Consider the following 15,743-nt stretch of genomic DNA (forward strand, 5'->3'; position numbering starts at 1 on the left):
TAATTTTCTTTCTTCAGGATCTATCCCAGGGGTCCCCAAACTTTTTACACAGGGGTCCAGTTCACTGTCCCTCAGACCATTGAAGGGCTAGACTATAAAAAACACTATGAACAAATCCCTATGCACACTTCACGTATCTTATTTTAGAGTAAAAAAACAAAACGGGAACAAATACAATATTTAAAATAAAGAACAAGTAAATTTAAATCAACAACCTGACCAGTATTTCAATGGGAACTATGCTCCTCTCACTGACCACCACTTCTGGAAGTGCGGCGAGGGCCGGATAAATGGCCTCAGGGGGCCGCATGCAGCCAAGAGGCTGTAGTTTTGGGACCCCGGATCTATCCATTGATGTTAGTGGGGTATTGAAATCCCCTACTATTATAGTATTGCTGTTGATCTTTCCCTTTATGTCCATCAAAATCTGCTTTATATACTTAGGTGCTTCTATATTAGGTGCATAGATATTTATAATGTTTATCTCTTTCTGTTGGATTGCTCCCTTTATTATTATGAAATGACCTTCTTTATCCCTTACTATAGTCTTTGTTTTAAAGTCTATTTTTCAGATATAAGTATTGCTACTTCAGCCTTTTTTTCATTTCCATTTGCATGAAATATTTTTTTCCATCCTTTTACTTTAAGTGTATATGTATCTTTTGTTTTGAGGTGGGTTTTCTGTAGACAGCATATGTACGGGTCCTGTTTTCTTACCCATTCAGCTATTTTATATCTTTAGATTGGAGCATTTAATCCATATACATTTAAGGTTCTAATTGATATGTAGTTGTTGATTGCCACTTCTTTTCTTTAAATCTATATTCATCTTTTTACTGTGTGTGTGTGTGTGTGTATGTATGTGTATATCCCCCCTGCTTTGTTCTGTCTACAACAGGCCCCTTGACATTTCTTGCAGCATTGGTTTAGTTGTTATGAATTCCTTCAGCTTTTTTTTTTTGGTCTGGGAAATTTTTTATTTCGCCTTCAATTTTAAGTGATAGTCTTGCTGGATAAAGAAGTCTTGGTTGTAGGTTCTTATTCTGCAGTACTTTGAATATTTCTTGCCAATTTCTTCTGGCCTCAAGTGTTTCTGTTAAGCAGTCGGATGTCATCCTTATGGGTGTTCCTTTGTAGATGATTGGCTGTTTTTCTCTTACAGCTTTCAATATTCTTTCCTTATCTCTTAGCTTTGGTATTTTGATTATGATATACCTCGGTTTGGGTCTCTTGGGGTTCTTTTTTAATTGGGTTCTTTCTGCTTCTTGAACTTGTGTGACTCTTTCCTGTATCAATTTAGGGAAATTTTTAGCTAAAATTTCTTGAAAGAGCTTCTCTAGTCCTTGTTCTTTCTCTTCTCCTTCAGGAACCTCTATTATGCAGTTATTGTTTCTCTTCATGTTGTCACAGAGCTCTCTTAGAGTTTCCTCAGACTTTTTAATTCTCTTTTCTTTTTGCTTTTCTTCTTCCGTGCTTTCGCTTATCTTGTCCTCTAAGGTGCTGGTTCGATCCTCTGCTTCATCCAGCCTGCTTTTAATTCCTTCTATTGTAGTCTTCATTTCTGATACTGTGTTTGTCATTTCTTTCTGGTTCTTCTTTATGATTTCCATGTCCTTTTTGATGCTTACAATATCTTTATTGAAGTGTTCATTAAGTCCATCTATTGTAGCTTTGAGATGCTTAAGCATCCTAACAATCATTATTTTATACTCTGCATTCGGTTATTTGATTACTTCTGTTTCATCCAGGACTTTTTCTGACTATTTATCTTATTGAAGCATATGACTTATGCTTTTCTGCCTTCCCATTTTTTTCTGTTTTCCAGTTGTGGTCTCCTTGCCTAGTAGAGCCCCTTTGAAGTCTTGATTTGTTTATTTGTTCTCAGTTTTCTTCACTCCCTGGTAATCTTGTTTACTGATTTCAGCAGGGGGCTTATTTGAGAGTGTATCCAGGAATGCAGTGGTCCAGGTGGTCATAACCTCTGAGACTCTGCCAACTATTGTCTAGGGGCGGAGTACTTTCTCAGCTTCAGTAGGGGGAGGTGTATCTCAAATCTCCATGGAGACCTGAGTTACTGCTTCTCCTCCCCACTTTCTGTTTTCAGCTGTGTCTTTTTGAGCTTGGAGCTGGAGAGCTTTCTGGAGGTGGTTACCAGGAACCACTTTAGGCTTGTGCTGTGTGGAGGAATCAACCCCTCCCCCAGCTATGGCCACCTTCACACTGGATGAGTCAGCTTCTCAGGTCATCCCATGCATTCCTCTGCCCCTGACCATCTCTCTCTCTTCCCACTTTCCTTTTGGAAGACAAGCCAGCCCTTTCAGCACACCTCATTTCCAGGTCCCCAGGCAAGTGGCCGTGAGCGATATTTTCTGTTCTTCTCCTTGTAATGAGAGCCCTTCTGGGCTCTCAGCCTCACCACCACCCCCCCTTCACTCCTGGAAGCAAGGAAGCCCCCACCACGCCCCATTGCTCCCTACCAGGCTCGGTGTGGCTTCTTCTTTGCTCCTTGGTTTTTGAGACCTGTTCTTTTAGTCCGAAGTTGGTTTTTCACGGTGATTGTTCCTAAATTATTTTTAATCCAGTTTGGTGGTGTGAGCTGGTTGTCTGTGCATCTGCCTACTCCGCTGCCATCTTGGTATCTCCTAAAAGTTAATTTTTAAGCATTCAAGTCCTGACTCTAACCATTACGTAGGAATGTGATCTTAAGCAAATTATTTAATCCCCATATACCACTATTTCCTTATTTGTAAAATAGAAGTACAGTGATACCCCTTTATCTGTAGGGGCTATGTTTCCCCACTGAAAGCACAGATAGTACTGAACCCTATATACTATATAGTTGACCCTTAAACAACATGGAGGTTATGGGTACCGAAACTCCCGCTCTCCCTGGAGAGAGATACAGACATACGGAGGGAGAGAGATGAGAAGCATCAGCTTAGCTCGTAGTTGCAGCACTTCAGTTGTTCATTGATTGTTTCTCATAAGTGCCTTGACAGCGGGAGGGGTCTCCAGCCAAGCCAATGATCCTTTGGGTTCAAGCCAGCGACTATGGGGTCATGTCTATGGTCCCACACTCAAGCCAGCGACCCTGAGCTCAAGCCAGATGAGCTTGCGCTCAAGCTAGCAACCTCGGAGGTTTGAACCTGAGTCCTCAGCAACCAGGTTGATGCTTCATTTACTGCACCACCACCTGGTCAGGTCCAAGTATAACTTTAGGCTCTCCAAAAACTTAACTGATAGCCTACTATTGACCAGAAGAATCCTTAACAGTAACATGAACAATTGATTAATAGCTATTTTTTTTTGTTTGTTTTATTCAGTGAGTGGAGGGAAGGCAGAGACAGACTCCTGCATGCATCCTGACTGGGATCCACCTCGCAAAGCCCAGTAGGGGGTGATATTCTGCCCATCTAGGGCGTTTCTCCATTGCTCAGCAACTGAGCCCTTCTTAGCAGCTGAGGCGGAGGCCATGGAGCCATCCCCAGCACCCTGGGCCAACTCACTTCAATCTATCTATGGCTGCTGGAGTAGAGGAGAGAGAGAAAGAGAGAGAGAAGTGAGAAGGGGAGAGGTGGAGAAGCAGATTGGTACTTCTCCTGTGTGCCCTGACTGGGAATCAAACCTGGATATCCACACTAGGCTGATGTTCTACCACTGAACAAACTGGCCAGGGCAATACATATTTTTTTTTTTTTAATTTTTTTACTGCTGAAGCTGGAAACAGGGAGAGACAGTCAAACAGACTCCCGCATGCGCCCGACTGGGATCCACCCGGCATGCCCACCACAGGCGACGTTCTGCCCACCAGGGGGCAATGCTCTGCCCCTCCAGGGCTTCGCTCTGCCGCGACCAGAGCCACTCTAGTGCCTGGGGCAAAGGCCAAGGAGCCATCCCCAGGGCCCGAGAGGGGAAGAGAGAGACAGAGAGGAAGGAGGGGGGGCGGTGGAGAAGCAAATGGGCGCTTCTCCTATGTGCCCTGGCCAGGAATCGAACCCGGGTCCCCCGCACACCAGGCCGATGCTCTACCGCTGAGCCAACTGGCCAGGGCCGCAATACATATTTTTATATGTTGTATGTATTATATATGTATTCTTATAATAAACTAAGCTAGAGAACACAAAATGTTAAGAAAATCATAAGAAAGAGAAAATACATTTATAGTATTCATTAAAAAAAAATCCACCTATATCCTGACCTGTGGTGGCAGAGTGGATAAAGCATGGACCTAGAACACTGGGTACGCCAATTCGAAACCCAAACCCGTCAAGGTACAGATACTATAAGTTGATGCTTCCCTCTCCTCTCCCCCTTTCTCTCTCTCTCTCTCTTTCTCTCTCTCTCTCTCTCTCTCTCTCTCTCTCTCACCTCTAAATCAGTAAATAAAAATTTAAAAAGTAATCTTACGTATAAGTAGACCCACAAAGTTCACACCCATGTTGTTCAAGGCTCAATTGTGCTGTTTTTTCCTGTGCATACCTACCTGTGATAAAATATTTATGAATTAGGTACAGTGGGAGATTAACAACAGTAACTAATAGTAAAATAGAATAATTATGAGAATATACTATAAAATTATGCAAGTGGCTTTGGGGCAATAATTTTTTAGTAAAATGAGGTTACTTGACAAAGGCATGGTGATACCATGATAGTGGAACTGATAACTGAGATGGTTACTAAGTGACTGAGGGGTGGGTAGTGTATATAGTGTGGATACATTGTACAAGAGGGATGATTCACATCCTGGCCTGAATGGTGTGAGCTTTTGTCATGTTACTTAGAATGGCACTTAATTTAAACCCTGGCTGAATAGCTCGGTTGGTTATTGTCCTGGAGCACAGAGGTTGCTGGTTTGATTCCCTGGTCAGGGTATATATGGGAGCAGCTCAGTGTTCCTGTCTTTCTCCTTTCTCTTTCTGCCCCCCCCCCCCCCCAAAGAAAAGCAAATGGAAAAAACAACCATGCAATTTAAACTTTTGGATTGTTTAATTCTGGAATCTTCCATTTAATATTTTTAGACCACAAATGACTGTGGGTAAGTGAAACCACATATAAGGGATTACTACTGTAATACAAATACATATTCCATAGGGTAATTAATGATTTAGATAATGTACATTCATATGCTTAACACCTTACTTGGTGGCCAGGAAAAGCTTAATAAAATGGTTGCTGCTTTTCCTTTATTTTTTAAATACAGATGCTAAACCTCATCTTGTAGGTGAAATTTGAGGAGATATCTAACAATAGCTTTTTATATAGTTTTCTAATAATTGGAGAGAACTTTTGCCAAAGCTTTGGAATTTGTTGATTTCTATCTACCCTGCCAGTTTGCAGAATGGACTTTATTTCAAGTCCATTCTTGGCTGCCTGGCCAAGAAATGCGTTCCAGCTGTGAGGTACCAGAGAAAACAGTGACCCACTGGAGAAAACTGAGAATTTAGCACTACGGCTAGCTCTTCCAGCCAATGGGATGATCCTGGATAACCCTGAATTCTAGGTTTTTCCTATTACATTCTTTGCCTTGTTTATTAATTAGGGTATGGTTACTTTTAGAGACTGGCCTTGAGGTTTCTGAGGATTTGTATGTAATTTTTAAAGTCTTGTAAGTTAGAAATTATATTCTAAAAGCAGAAATAGATAACTTGGACTTAATCATGTTCCTGAATAAGATAATTGTCACTTTCGAGAGAATAAATTGTTTTTGAATTCATTTTAGAATTTATATTGATTCTTGTTTTTTTGGCAATGTTCTTATAAAAGGCACTACTGAAGTTGTAAGTTCTAAGACCACATTCTTACATGGCTGTCATGTATTTGGAATATATTTGGAAGAAACTATGTAAGTTAGTTTTAACTGGTAAAAAATATATCAAGCTTCAGGAGAAGTTTTTTCTTGTCATTATTGGTGTTTGTGTTTTTGCCTCATAAGAGGGGAGTACTTTTTAACTGAGGTATTATTAGGACCACTTTGGTTATTAAATGAGTATAAAATAAGGAGATAAAAGACTTTATATTTTTCTAGAGAAGAAAAAGGCTAAACTCATGAAAATGTGTTCTAGTTGAATGCTTCTGTCTGTGTAAGTTCTGTATTATTTTAAGAAAAAATTTACAAAATGTTAATGAACTTTACTATATAATTTAAATGCCTGAAAAAGCTGCTATACTTCACAAAGTTAGAGATCTTAATTCTTATTTGACATTCAGTGTTGATAAATGTTGTGTTTTCTAATGTTGCAATTAATTTGTTTTTAAAAGAATTACAAGCTAAAGATTTGTTTTAAGGTCAGTTGTTTTGTGATGTCAAAACATAGACAACTAGTAGTATGGGAGGAAATACTTGTAAATCATTTATCTTCCAAGGGATTAATATCTATATAAAGAATTACATACAACTCAACAACAAAAAATTTGTTCATAAATGGGCAAAAGACTTGAAGAGACATTTTTCCAAATGAGATATACAAGTGACCAATAAGCACATGAAAAAGTGCTGAACATCATCATTAGCCATTAGGAAAATACAAATCAAAACCACAAGGAGATACCACTTCATACCAATTAGGATACAGCTGTTAAAAAAAAAAGTGTAGTGAGAATGTGGATAACGTGGCATGGTACAGCTGTTAGGAAAACCAGTGTGGTGTTTTCTCAAAAAGTTAAATATAAAATTATCCTATGTTTCAGCAGTTTCACTTCTAGGTATACCTAAAGAATTGAAAGCAGGTGACTCAGGTACTTGTATACCAATGTTCACAGCAGCATTATTCACAGTAGCCAAAACATAGAAACAGTTCGTGTTCATCAGAAGATGAATGGATAAGCAGAATGTGGTGTATGCATACATAGGAATGTATTCAACCATAAAAAAGAATGAAATTCTGACACATGCTACAACATGAATAAACCTTAAAGACATTATGCTAAATGAACTAAGCCAGGCACAAAAGAACAGATATAATTCTACTTGTATGAGGTGCCTAGAATAGGCAAGTTTATAGAAACAGAGTAGAATAAAGTTTACCAATGGCTGAAGGACAAAGGAAAATAAATGGAGTTATTGTTTAATGGGTATCAAGTTTCTGTTTAGGAAATGAAAAAGTTCTATAATGGATAGTGGGGATGGTTGTACAACATTGTAAGTATACTTAATACTAATGAGTTGTACACTTAATTGTTCAAATGATAATTTTTATATTATATATATTTTACCACAATAAAATATTAAAGCAAAACAAAATTTAAAACTAACTAAACAATAACAAGATTTATTCTAATATTTTTTCAGTATCTTTTCCCCACAGGTTTTTTCTCATTTATCACTAAAGTATCTGTATAGACATCTCAAAATTGTGTAGGGACTTACTAGATTTTTATGATTGAAAATTATTAGATATTAGGAGTTTACAATTTGGTTTGTTTTGCCTTTGAATTACAAATGGTGTGGTTTTTTACAAACATTTCTATAGCAAAAATTTTTAATGGGGTTCCTTTGTTTTCGCAGTTACTTCGAGAGCTTAAGCATCCAAATGTCATCTCTCTTCAAAAGGTGTTTCTGTCTCATGCTGATAGGAAAGTATGGCTTCTGTTTGACTATGCTGAACACGATCTCTGGGTAAGATGAATTGCTGGTAGACATAGAGCCACTAGTTTCAGCAAGCGATAGTAAGTGTGACTAGAAACAATTTTAGGAGCTAATCTTACTTTGAGATTTACATTTTAAAATAAAAGTAACCTCATAGAATGTGGTTTATGAATTACCAAGGCAAGAGTATTTTGCTTTATATTACTTTTTGATCAGACTAGTTTGACCTTTGTAACATATTACAGAAAACAATCTGAAGAGTACAAACAGCTATTTAATATTGTTGTGTTTTATTTTGATTTAAAATTTAACTATAATAATTTGCTATAAAATTTAAAAGCAGCATATTTTATTTTGTTCTGTAGTGTGAAGGAATATAAAATGAGAAGGCAGTCTCCTCAGATAGGGAGATAAATATGTTATATTTCGAAGGCTAGACTGAGCTCTAATGGTTCTGTTATTTGTCATACGACAGTAGGCCAGTCTCTCAATGTCTGTGAAACTGTAGTTTTTCCCCCATCAGTAAAATGTAATGCTTTCCTTGCCTTTTCACAGAAATTTTCTGAAGAGTAATTTTGTATTCAGAAAGCTTTATAAACTAAGTACACTGTACAAATGCAGCAAACTATTATTAGTCAGCAGAAATTCAATATTATTTGAATTGGGCATATTCTTGTGTAGGACGAGCAGAGAGCTCTACTACAAAATTAGATCATCATTAAAGTAGATTCTGTTTTGGTTCTTAGTTTTTTTGTATTTGTCTGATATAGAGAGAATATTTTTAGATACCCAGACTCCAAATATCTGAAGATTCTTAAAGTCAAGTAATTACAGTGTATCAGTTTAGCTAATATACTGAAAAAATGATGCTATATTGATAAAAATTATTATAAACTAATAATTTAAATGTTTTCTCTAAATAGCTGAAATACAAATAACTGCCTCAGTACTTTACATTGACTAAAATGATTGTTTTTTAAATTGTTATTTATAAAAGTCTTCAGTAACTAAAAATTGACTCCTTTGTTAAATATAAGTTATATTTTTAAAAAATCTAAAATGCCATATTGGGATAAGGCTTTCTGATATGTATATAATGGAAATCTATAACAGAATAGTGAACATAATTTTGAAGCAAACACACAAAACTTATATCTGATCAGTTATGTGTAAAGATCATCTTAACACAGATTACAGTTTAAAAAACAAGTAAATAAAACGCTATCTTATATTAATTCACTAACAACTACTTCACTATTGTGAACTATATTTTTTCAGATATTTAGAAGTAGTAAGGCCTTTAAACACTCACTGTGTGTTGCATACTGGTCTCTATTTGCTAAATTTATTGTGGTTGGTTATACATTTATTGAGATAAAAAAGAAAATGCAAGGTGTGGTAAAAGTGGCTTTACAATTGTTTATATGAAAAATAATACATTAATTAATAAATAATAATACAAGAATAAACTCAGTATTCCTTGTACTCACAACTGTAAACCTACTTTTGCCCCATTCTGCATATATACTGATATATAAGGAATTATAATATCCTGGCTCAATTTCAAAATCTGCAAAATAATTTACATTTTTCATTCAGCTGTAGTTAGTAAATACAAAATTTTGAAATAAAACTAGCACAAATTCCAGTAAAATTCTTTAAAGTAAATTTACCTTCAAAAATAGTAAAACAGTTTCAAACTCTTGCTAATTTCCAGAATCAGTCTCATTTACATAATTTGAACTTTAACAGATTTCAGAAATTGAAGCTTTATCTGGGTTTCATATGCTTTCAGATTTTTAAGAAGTAGTTTTACTCCAATTGTAGGTTTCAATTTTCTTGAATAAATGTGATGTTATTCAAATTGTCTATATAAGTTACCCAGAAAGAATTATTTTGAACAGGAAAGAGACACATGAAGTTTTCTCTGTCTTATGAAACATTGTCCAAGGTTCATGCTGGTTATAAGTATTTTTTCTTTCATTGTTAGCTTGTTCTTTTGAAAGAAATTAATCAAATCAAACTGATTCTTTTAATAAAATTTTATTAAATCATGTGGCCAATATTGAATTGAACATTCAACATAGTTAAGACTAATATGAAATCAAATAATATAATCCCAACTTATGAGAAAATTTCAAGGCTGGTTTATAAACACAATTTGTAGTAAAACATAGTTGAGCACAGGAGATAATAGTATTCAATGTAATTTCTACAATGCCAGTACATAATATTTTATTTTAAATGTAGGTATAATAATTATACTTTCACAAATTACACTGCACGTAGTGTTGCCAGATGTGTATAGATACTCAACATTGGCATTATCATCTTATTAATACTTATTTAAGCCAGATAAGAACTTCTAATATTCATTTTAATGAAAACCAAATGATAATTCAATTTGCTAAAACCTACTTATTATCTTCTCTCTCCTCCATATGTGTTTCTTTCATTTTCACGCTGGCAGGTTTTAAGTTTTTCAAGATGATGTATTTTATTGTTTTTGTTAAGCTCTGAGAGCCACTAACTTGTTAAGGTGAACAGACTTGATTGCCACATCCTTTCTTAAGTGACAAAACATTATTTCCTTTGCCTACTTCTACTTTAAAAACAATGACTGAGAAGAAAATTAAAATAATGTAATGCTGCTAATAAAATATAGATGAATCATACTGCATATGCTCTGACTGATACATTTTATCTTCCCCCAGTTAGTCTTTGCTGTATATTTTTTCTTTGGAAAGCAGAATACTTGAATTTATTAACCATTAGCTATTCCTTATCCATGGTCTGTTTTCTATATCATAAGAAAATAGGAAGTACAAATGTTAGCCTGTAGTATTACCTATCTCACTCTTGTTTTAATTATATTTACTAATTTCAAAGGTGCGCTTAATGTCCGCTCACAAATACCAGTCCCAGGTCTGCTCTTGTGCATCTCTGATGCCAGGCACTGCACAGCGGCACACCCTGCAGAGTTGACTGCCGCTGACTTCTAGGATTTCTTGCAGTTTCCAGGTGCTTTAATTAACATGAAGAAACCTGTCAAGAGAGATTAAAACATTGTATCTTATTTCTGTTGAAGTGATTTTTCTGTTTATAAAGTGGTATTGTGTTTTCCTAGATGTCCACTAACACAATACCTAGAAAGCTTTGATGGATGGTACAAGGCCTTTTTAAAAAAAATCTGAATCTTCCATATTTTGAAATATTTCCTGTGCAAGCTAGTCATTTACATGTTATTTCTTTGTGCTTTTGTAAATTTTACTGAAATATTCCCCTATTTGCTTTTTTTATAACCCACAAATCATAAATAGATCCCACATCTATGCTCTATCAGCCAGTCAGCGTATCTATTGAAATTTATTCTATGTCTTTTCATTTAATCACAATGGAAAAAGAAAGATTCTATTCTGGAAAATTTTCTGCCAGATAAACAAGGTTAAGTGCTCTAAAAATACTTTTTAATTTTACTTTTAAAAATAAAATCACATTTTCTGCTTCTCTTTTGTAATCTTTTATTTTGTTAGACACTATCATATGCTTAGGAAATGAAATTTTAGTTCCAGTTATTAGGAAGTTTATAAGTTACTTGTTATTCAGCAGAATGTGAAATTATATTTTCAATAAATATCTTTGGGAATCCCTAAGTGTTTCTTTTTCTGTTTGCAAATTACTATATATCTATTTATCTCCCCCCCCTTTAAAGAATCTGGTGATATTTTTCTTTTTTTCAGCATATAATCAAGTTTCACAGAGCTTCTAAAGCAAACAAGAAGCCAGTTCAGTTACCTCGGGGAATGGTGAAGTCACTATTATATCAGATCCTAGATGGGATTCACTACCTGCATGCTAACTGGGTGTTGCACAGGGATTTGGTAAGTTGATATGTAGTTAGGTTTAAGTTAGAAAGATGCGTTTATATTTGGATTATTTTCTAGTTGTGTCTAGATATTGGTGCTGCATAGGCCTGTAAACCTTATGGAGGAAGTGGGAGGGCTACAGTTTCCAAACACGGCCTTGCCTTGACCTCTTTATGTAATGTGTCCTGCTTCTCTGACATACACTAGCTGTCATCTCCTGAAGAGGCAAAAGAGGGCACATCTGTTTTCATAAGCTTTTGTTTTTCTTAAGTCTGTTAAATAAAGCATTTGCTTGCTTTACATTGACTATTGGATGCTGGGCAAACTCTAAAATTGACATATTTAAGAATGACTTGAAGATATAAAACTTTGAGAACCTACTGCATGCTGGGTTACATGTTAGAAGAGATGTTAATCTACTATATTAGTAGCAGTCTTATGGGCGCTAAGCCTTTAAAAATCAAAATTGACTACCTTATTGAGAAGCCTTGCCATGTTAAGGTGCATTAACTTTTAAGAATTTACAAACTTCAGATATTGGCTTTTTTACTTTTATTTTACGTTATGTGTTTTTATGTTATATGATTTTTCAACTATATCCACATGAGATGATACATATAAGTAATAAAGTATTTACTCTTCAGAAGTATAAAACATGACTTTTTATACCTTTCTCAAATATTTGTTATATGCAGGTTAAATATTTACCCTAGAACAGTGGTCAGCAAACTCATTAGTCAACAGAGCCAAATATCAACAGTACAACGATTGAAATTTCTTTTGAGAGCCAAATTTCTTAAACTTAAACTATATAGGTAGGTACATTGTTATTAACTTAATTAGGGTGGAGTACCCTTTGTGGAAGAGCCACACTCAAGGGGTCTAAGAGCCACATGTGGATCAGGAACCGCAATTGCCGGCCAGGGCCCTAGAAGAACAAATATAATTAATAGTTAATCATATTCTTTGCTCCTTTTCAGTCAGTTTTAGATGAAATGTAACAATACTGACCTTAACAGGTCTATATAGATTTCTAATGTTACAGATTAAACTAGTGGGTTGAATTGCTGACTTGCCACAAGAGATTTCATACTAATATGGATAATTGGCACAAATTTTCTATAAACATCATGTTAAAAATATCCTAAAATGTTATTGATGCTTTTGTTTATAAAATTTACTTTATTATTAATAGAAATACTGGTTGGAGATGGTAGAGTTAGGAAGTTTTTGTCTGGTGTGTGAAGTTTAACTTCAACAATTAGTAATTCTATTTAGTAACAAAGATTTTTGTCACTATTAATCATCATGTAGTAGCAGATTAGTAATTGAAGTCTGTCATCCTTGGTGGGAAACAGAATTAATAATTCTGGAACCTTTGTTGGGCTAAAGGTGGTAATAAGTGCATATGTATGAATATTTTAAGAAAAATTAGAAAGGAAACACAATATTTATTTTTTGAGATAATGTAAGAATGCAAACCAAACTTTTTATTTTTAAAACATTAAAATATTTCTAAGTAGGGTGGGCTGGCAGGCTGGAGACCCAAGGGAAGAATTGCAATTGAGTTCAAAGGCAGTTTGCTGACAGAATTCTTTCTTGCTCAGGGGAGGACAGCCTTTCTGTATGACGCTGTTCAACTGACTGGATGAGGCCCACTCACATTACGGAGGGTACTCTGCTTTACTAGAGTCCAATTTGCATGTTAATCTTCTTTACAGAAGTTAACTTAAACATGTTAAACTACTTCACAGAAACATCCAGAATAATGTTTGACCAAACATCTGGGCACTGTGACACAGCCAAGATGACACATTAAATTACCATCCTGGTGGTATATAAATGAGTAAACAGAGGCTCCTGTTAAAGTAATGTGGGACAAGTTAAGTGTCCCCCTCCACCACCCCAACTTATGTGCCTATATATAATAGGAATGTTGGGATAAGGACTATGAATAATTTTTACCTGGTATTATAAAGAGGAACTATGTGTGAAATCTTAATGAAAACTTCAAATAAAGGTATTTTTAAGAGACTCAAAATAGGAAAAGGTTTGAATTTTGTTAGGCTGATTGGGTTGAGTTTGGTAGTTTTTTGGAATCTAGTCAAATAAAAAGACACAAAGCATCCAAATCATATTTGATACTTCTTATGTACGAAGCCAAGGTTTGATTTGAGGATAGTGTCTGAACACTTCTGAAAAGGTAGTCCCCCTGTGTGAAGTTAAAAGCATATTGGCAAGTTTTCACTGCCAGTGCCTCTGTTGTGACCATTTTGAGAACACCCAGCCAATTCACTATCTATCTGGCCTCTTTCAGTAGAACTGATTATTTTTTTAATAAAACTCTAAATTTAAGAATGGTTTTGTGCAGTTTGTGAAATAATTTCAAAGTGAGTTGATTGTTTTTTTACTGGGAAAAATTCTGTGCTAAATGAAAAATTCAGAAACGCTGTTAAATATATGTGCATGCTAGCATTTGTGGATTAAAGTGAAGACTGACACTAGAGTCTGGCTACAGTCTCTCCTTTTTCCCTTTTATGTCCTTATACTTATGTCTCAGCCAACGCAGAGCTTGCACTGCCTGCTGGAATCCTCTCCTACCTTCATCTGCAACATTTGAAATGCTTTTAATTCTTTAAATCTCCACTCCCGCTACCTCATCAATAAAGCCCCACCCTTCACCATATCTGGAAATGAGAATGTTTACATCTAAAATCCTATAGTGGTTACTTTGAACTACCCGTGGGCACTTACTAGTTTTGATAATATGTTCTCTATTTGATTATAAGCTCTTGAGGACAGGGAGTGTGGCTTAATAATTGTTTGTGTTCCTCCCAGTGCCTAGCAAAATATCATATGTATACGTATATGATATTGTTTATATTTGCTGAATAATTCATAACAGAAACAAAGTGGTTTCCACAGTTATTGCTTATAGGTTATTTCTGGTATTACCTGATGCTTCACCAAATCTGCAGACCCATATATACGCTCTTGCATTTTTTCTTTTTTGCTATCTTCTTATCTCTGCTATGATTCACTGCAGTGGAACAGTAACAGAAAAACATTTTTGTTTAGACTGCATTTTAGTCCTTTCAGCAGGTTCCCTCTTTCTACCTAAAAGGACTTTCCAGTCAGTTCAAAGATCATTCAGGTAATTGATCTGTTATTCTCTTTTATCACACTCTTCCTCTACCAAATAGTTTTAATCCATCCAGTGAAACTTATTTCCTGACATTTCACTTACATATTCTGATATTCTCTTTGTGTCATTAATTTTTAAAATTATTTTCTTTAATCTTAAGTTTAGAACATCTCTATCATAGTTCATTTACATCCTTCACTTTTTCCCCCCAAAACCCCTTCTGTGTAGATTACTCTTTAGTTATAGATAAGGAGGCATTACCTACCTTCTCCTAAAAATACCAGCTGTTCTGAATTTACAACTATTGTATTTTACTTTTATTCAATATTTAACTAGTTCATCACTAGTCACATGTAAATAATTTCTAGCTAATAGTTGGTTCATTTTAAATTTATTAGTGTACTAAATGTTGGCAGAATTTTTTGTCTTTTTTATTCTTTTTTTTTTTTTTAATGAGAGGAAAGGAGATAGACTCCTGCATGCGCCCCACCTGGGATCCACCCAGCAACCCCATCTGGGGCTGATGCTTGAGTACCAAGCTATTTTTAAAATTTGAGGCCAACTCTTGGACCAGCTGAGCTATCCTTAGCACCTGGGGCCATGCTTGAACCAATCAATGCACTGGCTGCAGGAGGAGAAGAGGGAGAAGGGGGAGAAGGAGAAGGGTGAAGCAGATGGTCACTTCACCAGTGTGCCCTGACCAGGAATCAAACCTGGGACATCCATATGCTGGGCAGATGCTCTATCAGTTGAGCTGCTGGCCAGGCTGAATTTTATGCTTTTTGTTGAAAATATTCATGCGTCCAGATCAGACCAGCCATAGAAATGGTTTGAACTTAAATGAGACTCTTTAAGTATTGAAGACTTGGGCTTTTGACATACTTTCTAAGGAACTTAAATAGAAAAGTACTAGTTAATATGACTGGCCTGTTTGCCATTGATTTTTGTTACTGTATATATCAAGTTAGCATATGGTTATTAATGTGTTCTACTTTTAAAAAAATCTGATATCCAAAATTTCATTTTAATTATTACCTCAATGGTTTTATTATAGTGGTATCTAACTTGGAACTGGCAGACAACATAGGGTTGTATTTTTTCCCTGTTGCAATAAGCAGAGTATAATACTGAGATATACTATAACTTT

The 15,743-nt window shown here is 35.5% G+C and overlaps 1 protein-coding gene across 4 annotated transcripts in view; it reads left to right on the plus strand.

Annotated features, from left to right (window-relative positions):
- LOC136395066 (cyclin-dependent kinase 8) overlaps positions 1 to 15,743 on the plus strand; it is a 164,413-nt gene that overhangs the window by 97,058 nt on the left and 51,612 nt on the right. For 3 of the 4 annotated variants that reach the window (XM_066369178.1, XM_066369176.1, XM_066369177.1), the window contains exons 3-4: positions 7,505 to 7,615; positions 11,326 to 11,466. In XM_066369178.1, coding sequence (XP_066225275.1) covers positions 7,505 to 7,615; positions 11,326 to 11,466 — 252 coding nt within the window. Of the gene's footprint in view, positions 1 to 7,504; positions 7,616 to 11,325; positions 11,467 to 15,743 lie in introns of those variants that run through there. The other variant, XM_066369179.1, reaches the window with a different exon arrangement.

This window comes from Saccopteryx leptura, chromosome 2, assembly GCF_036850995.1.
Source record: "Saccopteryx leptura isolate mSacLep1 chromosome 2, mSacLep1_pri_phased_curated, whole genome shotgun sequence".
In the NCBI taxonomy this organism is placed as follows: domain Eukaryota; kingdom Metazoa; phylum Chordata; class Mammalia; order Chiroptera; family Emballonuridae; genus Saccopteryx; species Saccopteryx leptura.